Source organism: Cervus elaphus, chromosome 32 (genome assembly GCF_910594005.1).
Source record: "Cervus elaphus chromosome 32, mCerEla1.1, whole genome shotgun sequence".
Taxonomy (NCBI): Eukaryota; Metazoa; Chordata; class Mammalia; order Artiodactyla; family Cervidae; genus Cervus; species Cervus elaphus.
The window spans coordinates 27,809,313-27,833,898 of NC_057846.1; the positions used below are offsets into that span (position 1 = coordinate 27,809,313).

At 34.7% G+C, this 24,586-nt stretch overlaps 1 protein-coding gene across 3 annotated transcripts in view; it reads right to left on the reverse strand.

The window, feature by feature from the left end:
- Nucleotides 1–217: 217 nt before the first annotated feature.
- The window catches only part of MICU3 (mitochondrial calcium uptake family member 3), a 76,864-nt gene continuing 52,495 nt past the window's right edge, over nucleotides 218–24,586 (reverse strand). For all 3 annotated transcript variants that reach the window (XM_043893582.1, XM_043893580.1, XM_043893581.1), the window contains 7 exons: nucleotides 18,507–18,602; nucleotides 12,451–12,551; nucleotides 11,772–11,943; nucleotides 8,443–8,551; nucleotides 5,505–5,662; nucleotides 4,396–4,464; nucleotides 218–2,645 (listed from right to left, as the gene is read on the reverse strand). In XM_043893582.1, the coding sequence (XP_043749517.1) occupies nucleotides 4,396–4,464; nucleotides 5,505–5,662; nucleotides 8,443–8,551; nucleotides 11,772–11,943; nucleotides 12,451–12,551; nucleotides 18,507–18,602 (705 nt within the window). In that variant the 3' untranslated portion in view covers nucleotides 218–2,645. The remainder of the gene's footprint in view (nucleotides 2,646–4,395; nucleotides 4,465–5,504; nucleotides 5,663–8,442; nucleotides 8,552–11,771; nucleotides 11,944–12,450; nucleotides 12,552–18,506; nucleotides 18,603–24,586) is intronic.

A 24,586-nucleotide genomic window follows, 5' to 3' on the forward strand; every position in this document is an offset into this window, starting at 1 on the left:
TGTATGACTCTTATTATGCACTTTGAGAGGTTTTATGGCTCTGTGATTTATTTACTTACAGAAGTGTTGATGAGATTAATTTCTTGGCCTGTACTGATATAGCAGACGGCATAAGATCAGTGGAGGTTTGGTCACCAGCAAAGATTTTCAAAGTTTATGTGTGACATTTTTCAGAAAGACGTTATTTAGTCCACAAATATACACAGAAGCAAAGTACTACATTTCTTGATTTGAGAGCAAGTATATTTATTTTATGATAACATAAGAATGTAAGACAGGTCACTTTACAGTTATTTTTTATAGTAAGAACAACAGACTACAACTTAAGTTACATGAAATTCTTAGTATGAAATGATTTTTAGAAGACCATAAACCTTTTATCATATAGTCTCCTGTAAACAGTATGATACTAAAATTTTATGAATAGCTTCATCTTTCCAAAGAATAATTTGTAGAAGATACTGAGAACTGCATACATGTACTTAGTACAGTACTATTTTCAAAGCATTTAAAATTTTTTAAATTGATGTAAACAACAGTCCAGTGAGATATTTTTACCTCCCATTTTATAGATGATAAAGTTCAAGAGTGATAACATGGAGAATCACCATAATTTACTACTCTTTCCCATTTTAATTGATCAGAATACTTTATTTGCAGTTTAATATTATGCTGCAGTTTTAGATGAATATCATTCTGATAAGCAATAAAGAGTAAAGTTTGCATAGGCAGTATTCCTTGGGAGAATGGCAGAATTATTAATAATCATTAATAATCTTAATGAGCTAATTCAGTTTTAATCTTTATTGATAGGACTGTTTTAAATATCAATTTTTCCATGTATACAAGGTAACTTAGGTTATAATCAAAGATAAAAATAAGTTGCATTATTTCCATTATTATTTTCCATTAGTTCCATAAATTCTTTGCATATTTTCCATTATTTTAGATAGTAAATAATATTGAGGACATTCAACGTAAGATAAAATAAAGCTGGGCATGTTAAATGAGAAGGTATTTTCATTTAGTCAATCACAACCTTCAAAGCAGGTGAAATTAAATTATACTATATGAAATCCTAAAACTTATGAGTCATATATATTTATATCAATATAATAAATAAGTCAGATAAAGAATGTAAAAAGTCTACCAAATGCACTGTCAATGCTAACAGTATTTTCTTGGAAATAATAATACCTTCATAAATAGGCTGATGCAGAACTATCAATTTCACATTTAATAACTTACAAAACCGAAGTCAGTATTTCCTATATTCCTGTGCAAAGCAAGGTAATAGTTGGAGTGTGTGCAATTTATATTTAATACATCCTAGAAAAGAAGATAAATTAACCTATCTTCCACATACAGTATATAAATAAATTAAATCCATTGTTCTATTTTTGTTTAGTATCCTTTTATAAACTACACTTTTTAAGTTGAACAGATTTCCAATAAATAGTATTGAGTTATTTTCTCCATGTGAAATTGAATTTTGTTGTTTTTCAAAAGAAAGTTTTTCTTTTCTTTTTAAAGACATTTTAAAATATAAATTATATTTAAGTTATTCATCATTACTGGCTGTTGGGCTCACTTTTCCATATGGTCCTTTCACAAGAAACAAAACATTAACTTCTACCTAATATATACATTAGTCTTCTAAACCATTTTACATTAGTCTTTATAAAATTCATTTTGACACTACAGACATATAATAACAATATGCAATAAGTTACAGTGCCATAAGATACTAATTTTATTAGTGTTATTAACATGTACCATCTGCTGTCAGGAGCTGCACCATGTTTAAAACAATATGGCAAAAAAAAAAATAAAAATAAAAAATAAAACAATAATGGCAATAACAGTGACTACTGCTAAAAAAACTATCACTGTTTCCACCATCAATGTATGACTTTTTTTTTGAGAAAAAAAGATCTACATTTTAAATTTCTTTTCTGTACACATAAAAGAATATCAGATATTCTGTTGACCTTGGTAAATGAACAAAAACTTAAAACTTTATATGATTCAAACAATAATGCTAATTAAGTACTTTTAAAAGTTAAAAGTACAATGTAAACCATCATATTGTACAGTAACTTAATTTCTACTTGTGTTTCAAAATTATTTCAGTGTAATTAAAAACCTGGTAAGTAATGGAGATCTATTAATGATTCTAAGTCCCCTAAGATAAATCTCAAGGAATACTCACTTTCTGAAAATAAGTTCACAGTCCAAAACCAAAGGGAATATGTTGCTGTTCATTTTTAAGTTATCTAGATTCCAGGAGTCATACATTATTCAAAAATGAGACAAGTTTCTAATAAATTAAAAAAAACATTTAAAATACATTCTTACATAGTCACTGGAAGAATCTATACACTTCTGAAGGGAATGAAAAAGTGCAGAGTTCAGTAAATCAACACAAAAGCTCAACATAACACACAACATCTGTAATTAGTAAGAAGATGCATCTTATCTGTCTTATGTTCAAGAATTCAGTTCAAGAAAAAATTACAATTAGCGTTTCACCTTTTCCTTCATTTCTACGAGTTTTGACTTCAGGCCTGCTTCCGCCCTCTGAAATGTCTGCTTCTTGCATTTTCAAGTAGATAATAATCCTTTAAACTCTGTTTTAGCAGTACCTAATTAAAAAAAATATGTAATAACATAAAAGTAACATTTATTTAGGATGAAATTTGGACATGATGGCATTAATCAGTTATTATAATAATGACAAGAAACAGTAAGAAGCATAATAAAAACACCCAACAGATAATACAAGAATCAGACTTATAAACTATTTCCTTTTAACTTAAAAGTTGAATGTTTTACTAATTTATCTAATCCTGTCTTACAAAGTTCTAGAATCTATGTAGTCATTTTTAGCTATGCTTCTATATTCTACTACTAGAATCAATGATGTTAATGTGACACTATTTTAAGTTGGTTAGATATAGGAACTAACTATATATAACTATATAGTTATATATATATAACTATATATATAACTAACTAACTAACTATAGGAACATATAAGTAGTACAATCCTACTGCTTTTTAAAAAAAATGTTTAGTTTAACTTTTTATAATAATGGCGATATAAGGTTCCCAGAGATTAGGAAGACCTGACTTCTATTAGCTCAATCATGACAGTTACCACCTTAGCTAAGTAAATAAGCCTACTTATCACTAAACATTTTAGACCAGCAATCCCCTTATTGAGTTCCATAAAACATTAGGCTTCAAAGCTTTGCAAAATATTGAATACTACTGTTTTCTTTTAGGGAGACAAATCAATAGTGTCATGTTAAGATCTTAGTCCTATTTAAGTAATGTATTTAATCATGTTTATTATGGTTGTTTATGTTTCTCATAGTTATTTCTAAATAGCTTTTGGTCTTTTAAGTAACATATCCTATGCATATGGACCACGTTGGTAATGATGCTGTAGACAAATATAAATGCTTTAAGCTTGAGAAAAATAGAAAAAAACATTTGTAAGCATGTAAATGAGCAAAATTTTCGTTTCCGAGAACTAATCAGCACTCGCAACTGATCAAAATTTTATAGTTGGCTTTTTAAAGAAAAAAGAAAAAAATGAAGAAAAAAGGAAAAACAAATCTTTCATTTTGGAGATCATCAACAAGTTTAAGGTATTTCTTTGGGTTGATAGAAACTGAACAAATCTCCTGTATCTTCCTCAACTATTTCATTTTCTGGTGATAGTGCAGTAAATAATAGCTAAGATGGTTTTGTCATCACATAGAATGAGGTTCAAATTCCATTTTGCAGCTGAGTAGCAAGTTATCTTGGGTAATTGGCTCACCAAGTCTCTATTTTCTCTGCTGTTAAATGGGATTTCTAGCTGTAAGGATTAAATGAGATACTACCTGTAGAAGAACACCTAGTATAGTGCCAGGCACCCAAAATAACTCTAAAAAAAGTTAGCGGTTATTATTGTAGCAGATGTTTGGACTCATGATTCTAAAAAACAGTAAAAGATATCCCTTAGAGTCTGATGATCCCTGATTATACAAATGCAATCTGGATTCATCCTACTGTACCTGCTCAGATATAAAACTGCAGGTTAAACAAAAAATTTTTCAGTCAAGACACTCCATGAGAATTTCAGCTGGATGAGTATTCCAGTTCATTTTTAGATCACAACTTAATAGTAGCAAACTAATGCTTTGTTATAACAACTATTCTTGAATTATAGTCCAAAATGAAATCCTTAAAAGACTGACTCTGAAATTTAGTGACCTAAGATTTAAAAAGAAATTATAATTCTATTTCTTTTAGCTATTACCTAAATGTTATAATAGAAAAATAAATGACCCCTTTCTTTTATTGTTACTGAGCAAATTTTGACAAACAGAGGTGTTAACATACTTATCTACTATGAAGTTCCTTCTTCAGACAGGATTTGAAAGTGGGATACTTCTGAACTGTTTTATAACCCTGTGGAACAGAGGATTAAAAGTAAAGTATAAATAAAATATTATGAGGTCATAGATATGCAATAAATAAAGCAAAAATAAAAATGCATAACACCTGAGAGAGGAAGACAGTGTCAGGGGTTTATAGCATATACATAATTTATGTGTTAATTTGATCTTGCTACTCTAAAATATTTGAGGAAAAAAATGATTTTCACTTGACTTGTGCCACCAATGCGAATGTTAACAACTAACCACTAGGTGGCAGTTAAATACACAGTATCTTTATCAAGGCAGTTTGGATTAAAACATTGTCTATGACGAATCTTGATTTTTTGTACATATATTTTTTCTCTTTTAAAATGTATAATACTCAGAGCTATTCTTACCAAAGAAGGAAGACTGAATATTCTAGCTGAATAGAAAACAGTTTTTTTTTCTTTTTCTATTTGTGGCATATCAAAATAAATGTGTAAACATGCACTGATTTATGCACCATTTCACTGTTTAAAATGTATTTTTGAGATAAAAATCATTGAATTTCTTGAAATTACTTCACAGTGTGAGATGTGAACAGGAATGAACAGTTCAACAAACAAAAAAACACTTTTTTACCTGATTTTCCATATAAAAAGTACTGAATATGCAGTGACTTAAGAACCTCATGTTGCCTAGTGGAAATCTGCATCACATAAAATGAGAAATGGTGATATTTCTTTGTATACTAAAAAGTCTTGAACAACCAGTGTTCAGACTGAAGTAATAAAAATGTTTGGCAACATCTCCCCCCCACCCCAAAATGGGATAAATACATTAAACTAACTGAATATGAAAACAAGTTTTTGAAATTCAAAAACTGATTTTATATTTAAAAAAGCATGACCTTTTATAACCTCAAATTATTTTTGAAAGTAGATAGGACTTTATGTTTACTTTTCAAATATATATCATTTCATGTTTATATACTTAAATATTCATATAAAACTATGTCTGAAACTTAGATGGATTTTTTTTTTCCAGTTTTTAAAAGGAGAGCAATAGGCTTGAAATGTATAGGTTTACCCGGAATCCTCTATGGAGTCTGTCTTTCATAATTCCAATAAATTCTTTATAGCTTAATTGATCATCTTTGTCAACGTCAAAAATCTTGAAGACCGTGTTTACTAAATGTGGTGAAAGTTTGAGGCCAGTGGCTACATAGACAGCACGCTTAAATTCATCTAGATAAATGACACAGAAAAGGAGTAAACCATTAATATTATTTTTATAATATGTGTTAGTTACTAGCAAAGTTAAAATGGAAGTTCCCCCCCCCCCCAAAAAAAAAAACATGGATCATGATCTTATGTTAAGTAATTCTTTTCATTAATCATCCTATCTTTTAGGGAACAAAAAATTTTTGTGGTTTTGGTTAAAAGGGCCTGGTATCAACCACAGATACTTTAGAGGTTATTAAAGTGAGTAAGTTCTCAAGGAACTTACTCACAGTTCAGATGGGAAATGAGACACCTGCCCAAATAATCACTGCACAGGACCATGCAGAAAGCAGCAACAGAGCACCATGGGAATTTGGAAATGTACAGTGAGTGTCCTGTAGTGTGGAGCCAGGGAAGCATAAAGAAGACAGCCATCAGGGAAGCCTGCCGGTTTGTACATGAGCTGAGCCCGGAATAGACGACTTCAGCTGGCAGAGATGAGAGGAAATGGCAGATGACGACATGGAAGAACAAAGGCGGGGGCGGGGCTGTGGGGATGGACAGGAGCGCGACGCAAGTTCAGAGCATGCGCAGCCTGGACACACAGAGGCTGGGACGCTTTGACTTTGAGGCTCTGACTTTGAAGAACCTGTGTGTTCTTCAACAGGTAGCTGGGGAACTGAAGAGTTTTCGGTGTGTCAGGAGTTGACAAATCTGTTTTATAGGACGGCTATTCTGTGTGTTGTCCAGGAAACATGGAAGAGGAGAGTGGATAACGGCAGGAGTACCACTGATCTGGCTACAGCAGTAGTTCTTTTTAAGTGGTAATAAACCTGAATTAAGGTGCTAGAAGTTGCAACAGAAAAATAAAGGGGGAAAAAAAAAAAAAGGCAGATCTATTCCTAGCTAGCACCTGCCAAGACTGTTTTTCATTTCTGTGAGGCTGCCAGGGCTAACACCATGACAGGCCGCCGGGACCTAGGTTTCAGCTTCCCCCGAAATGGTAAGATTCCCTACCCCCATCAGGCCACCTGGAGCCAGCCAATCAACATGCGCCCAGTAAGAAAAAGGGAACCTATCAGGGGAAAGCTGAAAAGGCCGGAGCGCCCAAGTTTGAAAAAAGCCCGGGAAAGCTTGGACCAATAAAATTGCTTTGCAAGCATGTAACCAATCTGCTTAAGCCAGCTACCAACTGCTTATGCTCACCCTATAAATTTGTGTAACAGCTGGGGCTCGGGGCTCTCTGACCCCCGCACCACTGCGTTGGATGCGGCAGGAGCCCTGACTCGAGTCAGCAATAAACTTCCCTTCTTTGCAAGTTGCATTGTCTTGGAGGACTTCTCTCTTCCCGCTCGGGGATTCGGACATTGGGCATAACAATTTCCCAGTTCCACAAAGTAAAAGAGTAGCCTTCCGTTCTGAACCAGGTAAGCAGGTACTGACTCTTTTTCTCTTTTTAAGGTTGACACTCTTCCCTTTTTAAGGGTGATCAGTAGATTTATTGGGCTTCCCTGGTGGCTCAGATGATAAAGAATCTGCCTGCAATGCAAGAGACCCGGGTTCAACCCCTGGGGTGGGAAGACCCCCTGGAGAAGGGAAAGGCTGCCCACTTCAGTATTCTTGCCTGGAGAATTCCATGGACAGAGAAGCCTGACGGGCTACTCGTCCAGATTTATCATGGCAATAAAACACTGGTGTGTTAAGGCAGGGCTCCCAAAGGTTTTGGTTTTAATTTTTGAAAAAAAGGGTTTTTTGACTGCACTGCATGTGAGATCCTAGTTCCTCAATCAGGGATGGAACCCATGTCCCCTGCAGTGAAAGCATGGAGCTTAACCACTGGACTGCCAGGGAAGTTCCAAGTTTGGTTTTAAAACACTAAAATGTGTTAAGAACATCAAGATCAGTCAAAGGGTGAAATATGAAAATTTTTCAGGTTTCTTTTACTCAATGAAAAAGTGAATAAAGCTATGGAAGGGATTCATTGTGTTTTGGAGAGAGAATTGTCATGTAGGGGCTCCAGTGTGCCTTCTCCCTAGAACTTGGTAATAAAATAATGAGACTGTCCTCTGAAATTAAACTGGGGGATTAGCACTTACTAGATATGGCATACATAAAATCACTGTAAAGATATAACCAACAAGTCCTTATATGGCAAGAATATTTAAAAATGATATGAGCACAAGGGAAGGGAAAATGGTCACAGAATCCTGGGAAAGGACTTGACTTGTAAAGCCTCCCTACAGGGAATGAAGGAGCTGGCCCTGAGGGCAACAGCATTCTCAATTCTAGGGCAGCTGTAATTTTTGGTAAATTAAGTAAAACTGTCATTTTTATATAACGTTCTTGAAACTCGGTTAATTTAAGTCCATCTCTAAGAGGTAGTTTTGCTGACAAAATTCGGGTTTCTGAGCCAGCAAAGAGTACGGGTCAAGTCAGTAATATAAACAAATAATATGAATGTCAACCTGTGATGATGTGTGTGGCATGGCTGGCTGGCCCTTCTATAGGGAGATACATACCCCTCTATGTTACTAAACGGCCATGAGGTTTTTTCCTCTTTGAACCTTTACAAACATCATTAGCTTTTCCCCATAATATGCGATGAAAGGCAATAATAAGTTTAATACCAAAATTTAGAATATTTCCCTAAACTGTGCTTAGGGAAAATGAATTTCTCATTGAAGTATACACTAGACTTTCAGGCAAATGGATGATGAATGTGACAGACATATCTAGTTAATTTGCTGTCAAAGGTTGCTAAAGAATTATGGTTTGCTTTTAATTTTTGAAAGTTTAATACTTACCTTGTCCTATAGAACGACTTGCAAAATTATACATATTCAAAGCTATTGCAAAGTCTTCTAGGTTGTTCAAAAACTGGAAAAATGACCTGAATTCATCAAATGTAATGCCCTATATTGGGAAAATACATGTAAATATATTTAGCATTATCAAATTAATTAAAATAAATATCCACACTTACTAGAAATAAATACACTAAGCCTCAGCAATATATCTTCTAAGTAAATATTTCCAGGGTACTTTCTGAAACCTTCTTTCTCCAAATGGAATGTAAAATTCCACTCAGTTTTTTTCCCATGGGTAATGTTGTCATATCAGCACAGAGTTTAAAAAAATGCTACAATAAAAATAAACTTAAAGTCTCAATTTTATTTCAAGCCTGGATTTTTTAAGCCTTAAAAGTAAATATGATGGTTAAGAAAAAAAAATTTACAAACTTTCTCCTGTACATGTATTCTTTAAATATATTTTGGCATTAGGTCATTAATGCTTTTATAATGACAATGCAAAATAAAAATGTCCAAAACCCCACAGCACTGTGTTTTTACTTGTTTCTGATATGATAAGGCGGCCAGCACAGCAGAAGGAGGTGCAATGTACATAGAGCTCGGGAGGCCCAGCACCGGGCTTGGGACAGAATCATGGACAGGACTCAGTGATGTTATTTACATAAAATGAAATTAGTGCCACTGTTAAAGCTGCAGTTCAACAGGAGAGTTACTTAAAGTAAGCACAATGTATCTCTGATAATACAAATTTGGACACGAAGAGCTGTATTTAATATGTGTTCTTCTTAGCAAAATGAACAAAACTGAGAAAGAAAAAGAAACTGAGGAAGGAGCAGAAGGCCAAGAGCTCAGGCTTAACAAATTCTGACCTTCCTGCTGGGGCAGCAGCAGAGGGGAAACTTATTATATAAATAACATTTATATAATAGGTAAGTATGTATTAGGTTGGAAGGATAGACCTCATTGAGAAGTAATGTAGTGAGCCATGTGTATATCTGAGAGAAGAGCTTCAGGGACTGTCTATCTCCTTTTCTAGTCCTCATGACCTTTGGTCCTCTTCAAAATATTTACCATTATCTGAAAAGATATCATTTACTATTTTTCCTTTACTTGTTTGTTGTATCTCTCCAATGAAATGTATTTCCATGAGAGAAGGATTTTGTTATCTTATCACATTATCCACAGTGGCTAGAATAAGGCCTAGTAAACAGCAGAATGCTGCTGCTGCTGCTAAGTCGCTTCAGTCGTGTCCGACTCTGTGCGACCCCAAAGACGGCAGCCCACCAGGCTCCTCTGTCCACAGGACAAGAATACTGGAGTGGGTTGCCATTTCCTTCTCCAAAACAGTAGACTAAAACCTAGTAAATACTATAAATAATAGCTTAATATCTCCTAGACAAATGAGTGGAAATGAAAAAGCATTTTAGAAATGTAAACTGCTACTGAAATACAATTAGTTGTTTTTCTTTTGGAGGGATGGAAATGCAGGAGAAAGGAAAGGCAGAAGTAAGATGTGGTAGGAACAACACTGGCTAGAATTTTGGGTTTGAATCCTTGGCAAGTGTCTTAAGTGCCTGAGAGCCTCAAGTTTCCATTTTCTAAAAGAAAGTTGTCAATATCTGGAAGGTTGCTCTAAGGATTGATGAGATAATGCAGGAAAAAAAAAAATCAGTGAGAATCAATGCTAGTTCACTTGCCATATTTTCCTTTCTCATTGTAATGATTTATTACATTTAAGATGTGCTATGCTTAGTCGCTCAGTCATGTCTTGACTCTTTGTGACTCCCTGGACTGTAACCCACCAGGCTCCTCTGTCCGTGGGATTCTCCAGGCAAAAATACTGGAGTGGGTTGCCTTGCCTTCCTCTAGGGGATCTTCCTGATCCAGAGATCGAACCCAGGTCTGCACTGAAGGTGGATTCCTTACTGTCTGAGCCTCCAGGGAAGTCCAAGAAAACTGTATGTTTAAGATAGCTCTATCAATTAAAAGTTTTCAGAAGCTGAATTTAACTTAAAAGGAAACTTTCTATTTTTTATTTTTTTGGCTACCCCACGTAGCTTGCAAGATCAGAGTTCCCAGACCAGGCCATTGCAGTGAAAGCAGAGAGTCCTAACCACTGGAATGCCAGGGAATTACCCAAAGAAAGTTTCTTATTTTGAAATAATTTTGTGTAAAAAAATAGTTACAAAGAGTTCAAATGTAAAAATGTATATGTAAAAAACAGTACAGAGAGTTCCCTATACACTTCACCTTAGAATTGAATTTTTTGAATTATGTATTTTTATAATTTTCCACTGGATAAAAGAGAAAAAGCAGATACCTCAAGGCCCTAAATAATACACCAGTAGCTTGAGAAAATAGTACAGTTTCCAATATTCATTCTTAGGGAAGTGTCTATGAATTGGGAGAAATTTAGTTTAACATGTAAAACAGATTAAGAAAAAAAAAAAACCCTAAGAGATTATATAAACTAATAGTCAAAAACATCAAGTCCTTTTTTCCTCATTCCATGGGGACCTGCAGAATTGTTAGCATAGTCACAGTGTATCCATTTTAAACAAAGTCAAACTGTTTGCAAGTTTTCCTTGGATAGATTAACTTGATCCTTCTACAAACACAAATAGAAGGCAATACATCCCAAACATCCCCTGCTTTAAGAGGTGCTTGTAACACCAGTTCTATTCGGTTGCAGTGATGCATTCAAATACCACTAGATAATGTAACTGCTCAGAACTGCTGACAAAATATGTGCTACTAAACAAACAGACAATCAGTTGTCCCAGGTTCTTAACCATTCATGCCGTCCAAACTCTTTGAAAAACCTCACTTCAACTACTGATAAAATCATTCACTCATCAATAGCTGTCTTCCAGTGACCTTTTATTAAGGGTGTTAGGGAAATGAATAAAATGTGACTGAAATGATGTCAATATAAACTATTTTATATGAGGTGATGTTTACATAGTAGCCAAAGCATATAGTTCAGCAGAATTCTCTTGAAAAATGATATTCATAATGTGAATAAAACAACTGTTGATAACATTAAAGGTTTTCAAAATGTCTAAGAAAAAATAGGGTAAAAATAAATTAAAAAATTATATTTTTTAAAAAGAAAAATAAGGATATGTATCTAGAATTTTAAATTCATCAATTTTTAAAATTTAGCAGAGCACTTAAGACACATAGGAACAAAGAGTGGAATATATTCAAAGTATGTATGAATCCACAGGGGAGCAGAACTAATAGGACAATATATTTTACAGACCTATAGAATTACAAGCTAATAACATACTGTTAACAAAATAAAAATGAGGATCAGATACCTTTTCTTCAGGTATACTGTAACGCACATTTTCCAAAAATACTGATGTATTTTCCACATTTGTATATCGTAAAAGAATATGAGCAAAGTCTTCTTCACTGATAGTATTCATCCCATTAGAGTAGGAAAGGAATTCTATTTCTAAAACTTCTGTTTGGAGGTTATCCATGAACCTATGACAAAAAATATGTAAGCAATGAATAAGATAAGTGAAGAGTGATAGTAACAGATGGTACTTAGCCTCTGAGGATTTTTGCTTCTTACTCCGTAAAATGGGCATAAACAACAATACCTTGCAGGGTAGTGATCAGACTTAAAGGAGTTAATGTGTCCTGACTAGTATTTACTATCGTAAACACTATACATGCTTATTATTACTTATTGTCACTGTGGCTTACTAAGACTAAGACTAAGGAATTGGTAATATTCTTTCTTCCGAACACATAGGAAATAATCCAGATATCTAGACTTTTTTTAAAAAAAATCATTCAGTGACTTGCTATTATATTTATCAATATGACTACTGGTACACAGGCACTGATGGAAGTGGATATTTGTTATAGAGAGTATCTTTAGCTAAAATGAAAGCAGCAAAGAGGTGAGTGTCACTGCATTAGATGACTCCTTTCTCACTTTAGCATGTTAACATTTTTCAATACGAGTATAAAAATTAAGCTCACCTATAAAAATCTTCAAAGTTGAGCTCAGCTTTTCCTTTCTTCCCAAAAAAGTGTACAAGAAGTGTAGTATCTGTTACTAAGTTTGTAATGTCATCAGCACGCTTAAAAAAAAAATTACAATTTGAAAGTTAGTTACAGCAGAACAGAATAGGAATATCCAATATCCCCCAAAGAATGTAAATATATTAACATTAGAGTAAAAAGCATAAAGATGTATCAACACATGCCATTACAGTTAACAAGAAGTTCAAAATGTGAAAGCAGAATTATAGATGAAATTGATGTTTATCTTCAAAAAGCTTAAAGCTCTGACTATATAAGAAGTATTCAACCTCACATTGTGGTTTGAGTCTTTCAAGGCCCTTTATGTGACAAAGATACTAAAGTGTTAGTTACTCAGTTGTGTCTGACTGTTTGCAACCCCATGGACTGTAGCCCACCAGACTCCTCTGTCCATGGGATTCTCCAGGAGTGGGTTGCCATGTGTTCCTCCAGAGGATCTTCTTGACCCAGGGATCGAACCCAGGTCGCCAGCATTGCAGGCAGATTCTTTATTGTCTGTCACCAGGGAAGCCCCTATGTGACACTAGATTAGTATAATTTTCAAGTAGTGCTTAAAAGGCACTACTACTTTTACCAATAACTTTAGGTTGAGGAGGTAGACTGATGTAATGGAAAGAAGACAGGATTTGAAATCAGAAGACCTGAGCTTACTGACTTTTTTGATCATCGGCTTCCTTACCTGTAAAATGGGAAAAACCCTATCTGTGATAACCATTTTGAGGATAAAACTAGAATGTGAGTGTAAATGAAATATACAAATGTCCTTATTGGTAGTCATAAGATGCTTTGGACAAAAGCATTAAAACCTTTGGAGGGGGAGAAGATATCTCCTGTTAATTACAGACATTCTTCTGTGATTGTGCATAATCAACTCTAGTCAGTTTATTATCCAAGGAACAGCTTAACTTAGTAGGGGGAGGAAATATCAAGATATTGAGAAGCATGCCTAAATGGAGCATAAGAGTGGAGGCTCAAGCTGATCAGAAGTCTGCAAGAAGGACTGGAGTATCCATCTGCAGGCCAGAGGGATGGGATGTGGAAGGGGTCAGGATGGCTAAGAAGAGGAGCAGGGGACAGGTTTTAGAACAAGTTGCTACTTCACAAATACACAGTAGTGTGATGAGCAAACAGGAATAATGAACTCAAGAGTCAGATTTCTGAGCTTTAAATCCTGACTTTTTCCCTCATTGGTTAAGTGGCCTTGGGGAAGTTAATCTCACTGAGGATATTATTATCTTCAGAAATAACAACAGTACTTACCCTAAAGGGTTGTCGTGAGGATTAGATAACCCGTGTTAGTCAGCACTATCACTGGCATATTGTAAATGCTCAATAAATGTTAGCTATTATTATTCATTTCTGTCAAATCTGTAAATTCCAAGAAGGTGAAAAAGGACTAGACAAGACAGGAAATAATGTTGGAACTTAATGCAAAAAAATAATTTTACATGGTACACTCTTACTTCTTTTGTGTTATTGAAACCACATATATTATACAGATCTAACAAAATGCCTTACAATGAGAGGATATAGGAACACTAAAAGTTAGTGAACTCAGATAACATAATTACGAATGTTTTCCTCTGGTGTTGTCATGTTCCTGACCTCGAGACATAATACACTGAAATGAGATGGCTTTGTTTCACACAGCTTTTAAATAATGACCTCATTCGGCCAGTTTTTCTCATGCCCATTGAGCAGAGCAAATCTTCATTTACAGTCTTTCATCATCAAAATCTTATTAGACTTAGGTTGCACTTATCCAGATAATCCAGATCCACAGAGGCATAAATAACAGTTGGACATTAGAGAGAAAAATTAGAAAATGGAAATGGTGAAAATCTTTTCCCCTCATTCAGTGAAACAGAGTACTGTTGGCAGTCATTGAAAACTATACCAGTGTCCTTGGTATCCTAACAGTGTTATATAACTTAAATCACAGGAGCACTGAGACAAAAATAGAGACTTTATCCCTTTGATTCTTGTGCTTATTGTTAAAATAAAATGAATTCAGGTGTTTTCATAACAAAGCAAAAAAAGAACCCCATGGGCCATTTACATGAAGAGCCATTATCTAACTCTGTTTTGACTAAAAATTACTTTAAATGACTTCATCAAAAATGAAATACATTAAAAAACCTGCATAAAATAAAAATATGCCAAATTATTAAAGAGCTTGAAGAAATTCTTTCAATGTATTTTTATTGTTTATTATATGATAGTAATCTTATCAAGCTCTATTCAAGGGCTGGAGGAAACCTTCAAACTCTTGATATGTTAGTGAAGGTTTTAAATAACCTACTAAAACTTATTAAGGGTTAGTAATGTTTAAAGCAAATAAGAAAAAAATCTAAATTTCATCTGTAAAGCTCAAAACAGTTTGTATAATTCCAGTACTCACAGACTGTATTCAACAGTTGCACAATAGATATATTGTACTATGAATTTATTATCTATTATTTTGGTTAGAAAGTGGTATAATTTTTCTGAAAGTGGCATACTCAAATTTTCATTATCATAGGGTTTTACTATCATTGAAAAAATTTATGGTTAGAAACAGCTCTGAAATAAGTGTATGAGAGGCTAATCTCAAGTTTACCTACATTATGTAAAGAGACCTGCTTTACTCTCAATATTTACATTTTTAAATATAAAAGAAACAAAGAAATACAAATATATATAGATCTAAGCTTTCTTTCTGAACTAATTTGAATCCTGAAATACTATTAACAATTCATTGTTACACTGGCATCAGTAATAACTGATAAGGGTTGGAATTTACAGCTAATTCTCAGTTTTCATTCCAATCCCGAAGAATGTTCAAACTACCGCACAACTGCACTCATCTCATATGCTAGTAAAGTAATGCTCAAAATTCTTCAAGCTAGGCTTCAGCTATACGTGAACTGTGAACTTCCAGATGTTCAAGCTGGTTTTAGAAAAGGCAGAGGAACCAGAGATCAAATTGCCAACATCCGCTGGATCATTGAAAAAGCAAGAGAGTTCCAGAAAAACATCTACTTCTGCTTTATTGACTATGCCAAAGCCTTTGACAGTGTGGATCACAATAAACTGTGGAAAATTCTGAAAGAGATGGGCATACCAGACCACCTGACCTGCCTCTTGAGAAACCTGTATGCAGGTCAGGAAGCAACAGTTAGAACTGGACATGGAACAACAGACTGGTTCCAAATAGGAAAAGGAGTACGTCAAGGCTGTATATTGTCACCCTGCTTATTTAACTTATATGCAGAGTACATCTTGAGAACGCTGGGCTGGAAGAAGCACAAGCTGGAATCAAGACTGCTGGGAGAAATATCAATAACCTCAGATATGCAGATGACACTACCCTCATGGCAGAAAGTGAAGAGGAACTAAAAAGCCTCTTGATGAAAGTGAAAGAGGAGAGTGAAAAAGTTGGCTTAAAGCTCAACATTCAGAAAACTAAGATCATATCATCCAGTCCCATCACTTCATGGGAAATAGATGGGGAAACAGTGGAAACAGTGTCAGACTTTATTTTTGGGGGCACCAAAACCACTGCAGGTGGTGACTGCAGCCATGAAATTAAAAGATGCTTACTCCTTGGAAGGAAGTTATGACCAACCTAGATAGCATATTAAAAAGCAGAGACTTACTTTGCCAACAAAGGTCCATCTAGTCAAGGCTGTAGTTTTTCCAGTGGTCATGTATGGATGTGAGAGTTGGACTGTGAAGAAAGCTGAGCACTGAAAAATTGATGCTTTTGAACTGTGGTGTTGGAGAAGACTCTTGAGAGTCCCTTGGACTGCAAGGAGATCCAGCCAGTCCATCCTAAAGGAGATCAGTTCTGGGTGTTCACTGGAAGGACTGATGCTGAAGCTGAAGCTCCAATACTTTGGCCACCTCATGCGAAGAGTTTACTCATTGGAAAAAACCCTGATGCTGGGAGGGATTGGGGGCAGGAGGAGAAGGGGTCGACAGAGGATGAGATGGCTGGATGGCATCACTGACTCAATGGACATGAGTTTGAGTAAACTCCAGGAGTTGGTGATGGACAGGGAGGTCTGGTGTGCTGCGATTCATGGGGTCGCAAAGAGTCAGACATGACTGAGCAACTGAACTGACTGAACTGAATGTTAGGAAGGTAGTTACAGAGATAATCCCTCAATAATTATTTTACCTGAAAACACAAATTTTGTTTTCTTTTCATTTTTCTTTGTACTTCCCTCCATCCAATTTATTTTCATGATGTTTTAATTAAATTAGCCGGTTTATAGCTGTGGATTGATTACAGTCAATGGTGTGCTAGTAAACTAGCTTGCAAAGGGGGGAGAAAAAGCCAGATTTGTGGTGTTTGCCAATGTCTAATACACTCCTATCATGGGCACTTTGAAGGTACCAATGGGGTGTCACAGAATGCTGGGTTGGGAAGAGATGTGCTGTAAAAGCCAGCCCCAGCACAAGTCTGAAAGAGCGATAAACATCTTCAAGAGATCCTATGCGAATCTTATATATACGATCTTTGCATATATGTACGAGCCAACTGGTCTTCTGATATTAAACCTCCCAAGATTTAAATTAAAGCAGATTGTGTCTAACTGCAAGAATTTCTTTCTAGCAGAGTTAAATGAGATTAAAGACAAGCTGGAGGCTGAGAGGCGAACAGTCCGTGGTGGCGAGAGAGCAAGACAGAACCGCAAATTTGAAGCTGGGCATAGCTGGCTTGTAGGGACTCTAAGGAATAGTGTCCCCAGTGGCTCTTATTTTTAGGCACTGACTACTATGTGCCTACATAAATGATTACAGAATTAAGCACTTCTAAAATATGTGTAAGTGGAATATCCATTAGCACTTTATGCCCCCAAATAGCTAGAATTTAAAAAGGTGATTTTTAAACATTAATAATTACTAGCCATAATCATCATATTTATATATCACATACAGACTAAATATAGGGCAAATGCTTTATTCTACTTGTTTTAGGATTTTAAAATTGAGCACAAGTGGCAAAATTAGCATTTCTAAGTGTCTACCATGCTATCAAGATGTCAGTTGAGTAACACAGTATATATGGGTAACAGAAGTCATATCTGATCCAGTTTACTTTTCTAGATATTTTTAATTGTAATTTTTAAAAACAAAACTTTAGAAAAAGAAATGAGAAGCCAACTTTAAAGACAAAAAGATAATGAAAAAATACATTTCTTGGTATTTACTGAAAAAGTACTTTATGATAAGCCAGCTAGTCATCTCTAATAAATAAATAAAGTTCTTAAAAATTCTTAATAGGAAACATAGAACAGTATTCAATCTACAACACATAGCCCATCTTTTAAAATGACAAATTCCTATTAACGGGCAAAAAGAGAGTGGGGTGGTGGGAGCCGTCCGCCTGAGTGCAGCAAAAAGGTACATGTCTCTATGGAATTCAAAAACAATAATGAATGATGTAATGGTCGGTCTGCTTTTCATTTTCCATGCACTGGCAATCCTAACCAATGTCAAGGAAAAATGTTCCTCCCTTCCTGGACCGACTGCTCTTAGCACAATGCCCCCATGCCCACCCTTGGTAAGCTGCTCACTGTGAATAGTGGGAAACTGGATTGTTTCAATCTACTGTAACTCTAAAGCATTAGATATCTTTTACTAAGTTCATGTAACATTGAAGTTTATAAGGTTAAAAGAGTCAGTGAAACTATAAATAGTATTTTCAAATTTCCTGAAAGTAATCCTAAAGTGAAAAATAATATTTCCTTTTAATTAGGTTGGAAAGTCAAGTTTTCTACAACAAGCAGGTAGATTTAGACAATTAAAGGTGACCTTGCAGCCCCTGCCAGCACAGCTGACATATTCAAATATACCAATTTATTTATAGGAATTATTGCTTTCCTGGAGAAAAGGGAAAATACAAAATACATTTTTGGTTTCATCACTGTGACTCTAAAATGAAACAAGGACCAGATTAAGAAAGTGGCATGTGGTACCAGGACCTGGCTGAGGTTTGATTATACCTCTGCGAGGTCTGAGAAGAGTGCTTGGCTTGTGTTACGTCTCAGTGTATCCCAGTAGCTTCTGGAGACGAGTTCCTCAGCGTCTGTTTTAAGTACCTGTGGAAGTTTTTAAGAAGCACAACTGAAATCTAAAGAACAGTCCCAAACAATGATAATTTATACATCTAAATCTCTTCTAGCCAAACTTGGAAAGAAAACACATTAGCTTACCTTTTTTGTTTTCTGCTGCACACAGCAGTATTGTATTACATCGCTGGTAAACCCAGGCCATTTTCAAAGCGGTAACGTACATAACCACTATTTCTAAGTACAATGTGGCTTTGTCAAAAAATCACCTCCTTCACTCCCCGGCCCATGCCCTTCTACTGAGACATACATCACTTCTAAGAAAGTGTGAAATAAAAATTTTATTCACACCTGTGTGAAGTAAATTCATTTGGAGGAGACTTTGGTAATTTTATAGCAACCTAGGGAAATTCTGCTAAACTTAAAAATGAATTGTTAGCTAGCATATGTTAGTGCACCAAAGAATCAAAATGACCACACCCATACGTTAGAGAAAATTTAGATTAATCCAAAACTTGTCAGAAAGAAGTAGTGAGTTTCAGGCAAACCACTCAGAGCTAACCAAGGATTTGGTAAGTGTGTCTATGGTAAATAGATCAGGTACTTTCTGGTTTAATCCCAAGGACACAGCACCAGCTTCTACCTCAGCACAGGCTAGTCTGAAGGTGATAATCAAGATGAAGAAGTGTTGTCTAATCTTCATATGAACTGCAGAACTTCAAGCTTAACTTGGGCTGTATAAACAAAAGTAATTAAATCTGGTTTCTGTCAGAATTTATCAGGGAAGATTTCACAGATTCTCAGGCTTGGTCTTCTTTGGGTTACTGTGAGAAGAAAATGCTGCATAATAAACTTAGGAGTGAGTGGCTGACGATGAGAGAATTCTCATTTCTTGTGTGTGTTAATTTTCAAAAGTCCAGTGCCCCTAATGAAATTATAAGCATCTGGGAATTATTTCAAAGACCTATATTTTAATTCACTATTATGAACTAGAAAACACTGCCTACTGCCCATATTTTAATAAACTCTTAATAAAATGTTAATAATAAGGTATCATTGAGCAGGAGTCACTTATATAACATAGATATATTTACTACCATAACAGGAAACATAGTAATATGGCAAGAGAGTGTGCTCATCACGCCCTTTAGTAACTAAATAAGCTTTTACCAAGCAAAATTAGCTGAGTAGAGAGCTAACACAGTTCTTTTTCTTTTCCATAGATATAATAGAACTTTGATAAATTGTTACTAGATTAAATACTCTGTCAAGTTATCTAAATATTTTGACTGTGGATATATTTTTAAACTGTAACTAGAAAGTTGGTATACAATAAAGAAAAGGATTGTTAAACCAATGAAACTAGAAAATAAGGCTTACTGCACAATTGTTAGGAGGATAACAGGAGATTTGTTTTGTGAAGCCAGGCCTCTCCCCTACTTTCAAACACTGGTCACCATCACCCCTCCCAGCCATCATACACAGACTTTGATGACATTAAAAATATTTACAACATATGAAAGGATAAAATTAGTTTGAAAACCTATATTGACATGGATCGCTATAGGAAAAAATGTATGTTCTGAGAATAGAAGAGAGAGAGAGGAGGAAGAAAGGAAGGAAAAGAGGAAGAGAGAGAGAAAGGAAGAAGCTAAGTGTGAAGAATTCAGGTACTGGAACCCTAACCCCCAAGGCGATGGCATCAGGAGGAGGTGGGGCGTTTGGGAGGTGATTAGGTCATGAGGCCAGAGCCTGCAAGGATGGGATTGTTGCTCTTAGCAAAGAGGCCTGAAAGACCTCCCTTCCCCTTCCACCACCTGAGGACACAGTGAGAAGGTGCCAGGAAGTAGGCTCTCAGCAACTACCACACTGAGGCTGCTGGCTTGCTGACCTTGGACTTCCATAGCTCTCAGAACTATGAAAAAAATGATTATTCATCATAAGTCATCCACTTTATGGTATTTTTTATATTGCAGCTCAAACAAAGACAGTAGGAAAGAAGGAAGGAAATAAAATGAGGGAGAATGGGAGGATAGAAGAAAGGAAGAAAAAAGGTGATTAGAGGGAAAAAAAGACTGATTTAGAGATGGGAATATACCACTGTGGGAAGCAGAACAGTGGTGCCCTAAGGTTGTTCATGCCCAGATAGGCAAATAAACTATATATATAGTATATTTGAGAAAGGTTATACCCAGAGATAATGCAAACTAGAGGAAAAAAAAATCCCAAAATAGCAGCCCATAGAATTGGGCAGGAAACTGTCTTTGCTATTAGTGATATTTAAAAACACACACAGAAAAATATAAACAAAGAAAAGAAAATTACATCTTTATAATTTGCGCCAATACGACAACTGTGCCCTGAGACACCATAGTCTGAGAACTGTAATTTAAAGTCACACGGTGCTGCAGGTCTCTGCAGTGTATCACAGAAATACACCCCCACACAAGTCTTCCTGGAAAACACACACCGTTAACCCAGCCCTGCAAGAATCACCACAGACACATTCCAACAAATTCATGCTCATAATATGAGACTGCATGCGTGGTAAGTCGCTTCAGTCATATCGGACTCTTTGCAACCCCATGGACTTGTAGCCTGCCAGGCTCCTCTGTCCATAGGATTCTCCAGGCAAGAATACTGGAGTGGGCTGCCGTGCTCTTCCATGAAAGAACGTAAGTCATCACAAGTAGGAACTAGCAGAAAAAAAGGAACAACAGAACCAGAGCTGCGGATTTCAGATACTGAAATGATTAAACATGGAGCACAAGATAAGCTCAACAAATTTAAAGAATATGAAGTCGCATGTGACAGGTTTTTTTTAGGAAAAACAGACTACTGAAAATTATTAGGGTGATCAGAAAAAGTAAAACTTCTAGAAATGAAAAACAAACCACTGAAATTTAACTGAATTGAACTATATACAGATAGAGAGAAAATCATTAAACTTAAAGGTAATATGAATAAACTATACAGAATGCAGTGTGAAAAGAAATAATGTGGCAAATTAAAGAGGAGTTGACAGACATGAAACATGAATATCTATGAAAGCTCTAGAAAGTCACAGTTGAGAAAATGGGAGAGAGGAAACATTCAGAGAGACACTGGCAGTAAACATTCAAGAAATAATGAAAGCAAACAATCCTCATATTTGAGAAGCCCAATAAATTTCACGATAAATAAAAGCAGAAAGATTGTAAGAAAATTGTAGAATACCAAAGGCAAAGAGAACCTTAAAAGCACCCAGAAAGAAAACAGATTAACTACAAAAGAATAATTAGATCCAGAGCGGACTTTTCAATTTCAACAATAGAAGCCAGAAGACTAGAATGACATCACAATTTGCTGAGAACAAATGTCAATCTGTAATATACCTAATAAAATTAGCTTTCAAAATAATGGCATGTATACATATATCAAATCATTATACACCTGAAGCTAATATAATATTAAATGCAAATTATGTCTCAATTAAAACAAACAAACAAATCCACAGAAATGGAAGAGACTGGTGGTTGCCAGAGGCAAGTGGCTGGAGGTGGGAGGGAACTGGGTGAAGGTGGTAAAAAGGTACAAACTACCAGGAATAAGATAAGTAAGTCTTGGGGATGTAATTAACATACAGCATGTAACTACAGTTAACAATACTGTACAGTGTACTGGAAGCTGCTAAGACAATACATCTTAGTTTTCATCACAAGGAAAAAAAACTGTAACTATGTGATGGGACAGATGTCAAGTAGACTTACTGTGGTGATTATTTTGTGATAAATACATATATCAAATTATGTTATACACCATAAATTGATACCATGTTATATGTCAACTATATCTCAATAAACTGGAAAAAAAAATAAGGGCAGAATAAAGAGATTTCCTGAGAGAGGGTTTAAAAAAATTATCAGAAGATCATCACTTGAGGATACACTTTGTGAGTATAACATTATAAGATTTAAGAAGGGGGAAATTAAAGAGGGAATTACTGAGAAAAGAATAGCAAATATATAAGTAATTTGAAACAAACATGGCTGATACATATTTTAGAAGTCTAACTTGGTGGATTAAAAAAGACAAGGGTAGATAGACGTTGTTTTAAGTACACATGACAGGAGCAGAAAGAATGGTACTAAAGAAATTTTAAACTCTATTTTTGAGAAAGAGAATAAAGATATGGTCCAATCTAAGACTTTATTATTTTAAGTATATTTACTAAAATTTCAAGAATAACTACATAAAGAAAAGAAATACAGTGAATGTCTTCTAAACTAAAAATAAATCCAGGTAATACAAACAAAGAAGAAAAAAAAAAACAGTATATAGAAAGGTTAAAGTAAATCCAAATAAGTTAGTCATCACAGTAATATAAACTGAATTTCCAATTAAAAAGCCCATGTTATCCACCCAGAAAAAAGAAACTGATAAAGTACATAAGATACACTTAAAATAAGACGTATCCAAAATATAAGGAAAAAAATAGGTTGAAAATGATAAACCAGGCTTCTAGTAATGAGAAGCTAGAAAACAATGCCAATTTTCTCACTGAGAACAACTGAAAAAACTAGACAAAATATAATGTAGATGTATCTTAAAGCATCTTAAGGACACTATCTGCCTTTTGTACTGTATTTTCAGGTACAAAAGCCATGGTGGGTAGAATTTCTGAAGCCTTAGTGCAATGAGAGCAGTGGGACCAAAGACCAAAGTCTTTACATTCTTCAGACACGGTCACAGTCTTCAGTTTCATATACTCACATTAAAATAAAATTCACTTAAGAATATACTTGCTAAAGAACAGAAACCATAATTTTGTTAATTTGATCTTTGAGCACACATCTTTTTAACATTCAGTGTGAAGGGAAGCAAGCATAAAGCACTTCTGCTAATGAAGTACTATGGCTGTCTGAGAAAAAACATCCAGGTGGTGATTTATGTTGCAAGGTAAATTAGTCACTTTTTTCATGATCCTTCATTTTTACTTGAAAGAACAACTGATAAGACAAACTATGGTTATTTAGACCTTGGTATACGGCAGACATCTTTTTGGAAAATGAACCCAGTAAGCCTGTCGCTTCAAGGGAAACAACTGATAGTATTTGTTGCCAAAACAATATCCTGCAACAGACTGAATACAGAAGCATCTAAGAGAAACCGGCTGTCTTCTATTAAGTCAGATGTCAAAGAGATTTGAAATGATTGTAAAAATACTACTTTCCTCATTACATTTTAAAAGTTATTTTTCATAAAAAAGTTTATGATAACAAGTGAGTTTTTATTATTTTTAAATATACAAATAATTATTTTAAAATTTCTGAGTTTTAATTTCTAATATGGTAAATATAGATAAATATATCCAAAATATGAACAAAACTTCTTTGGATTCTCAATAATCTTCAACAATGTAAAGGGGTCCCGAGACGAAAACATTTGGGCACTGTTGCTTATAGTAATAAAAATGAATGAACTAGGACCATTCATTAGATTCAGTAACGTAGATGAAGCTGACAATCATGATAATGAGTCAAAGAAGCAAGACACAGAAGAACTCATATAATACGATCTCATTTAATTGAAGATCAAAAGTGGGCAAAACCAAACTGTATCATTTAAGATACATAAAAAGGTTGTAAAATGACAAAGTAGTGACTGACATAAAGGTCATGATTGTGACTATCTTTTCCAGGAGAAGAAGGATTATGACTGGAGATATATGAAGGGGGTTCTTGGGGCATAGTAAAGGTAATGTTTAATTTCTTGATCTATATTATATAGTAAACTTCTATTATTTTTTATTTCATATTTACATTCTATCAGCAGTAAATTTCCAAACTAAAATATATATTTTAAAAAAATCAAGGAAAGCTTCATCATTACTAGAGGTAAAAATAAGATAGTAAAAAACACAAAAAGGGAAAAGTCATATGTTAACAAAAATAAAGGTAGTATATTTGACAACTAAAATAGATTTTTAACACAAACACATTTCTAGAGATCTAGGGATAGTATTTAATCAAAGA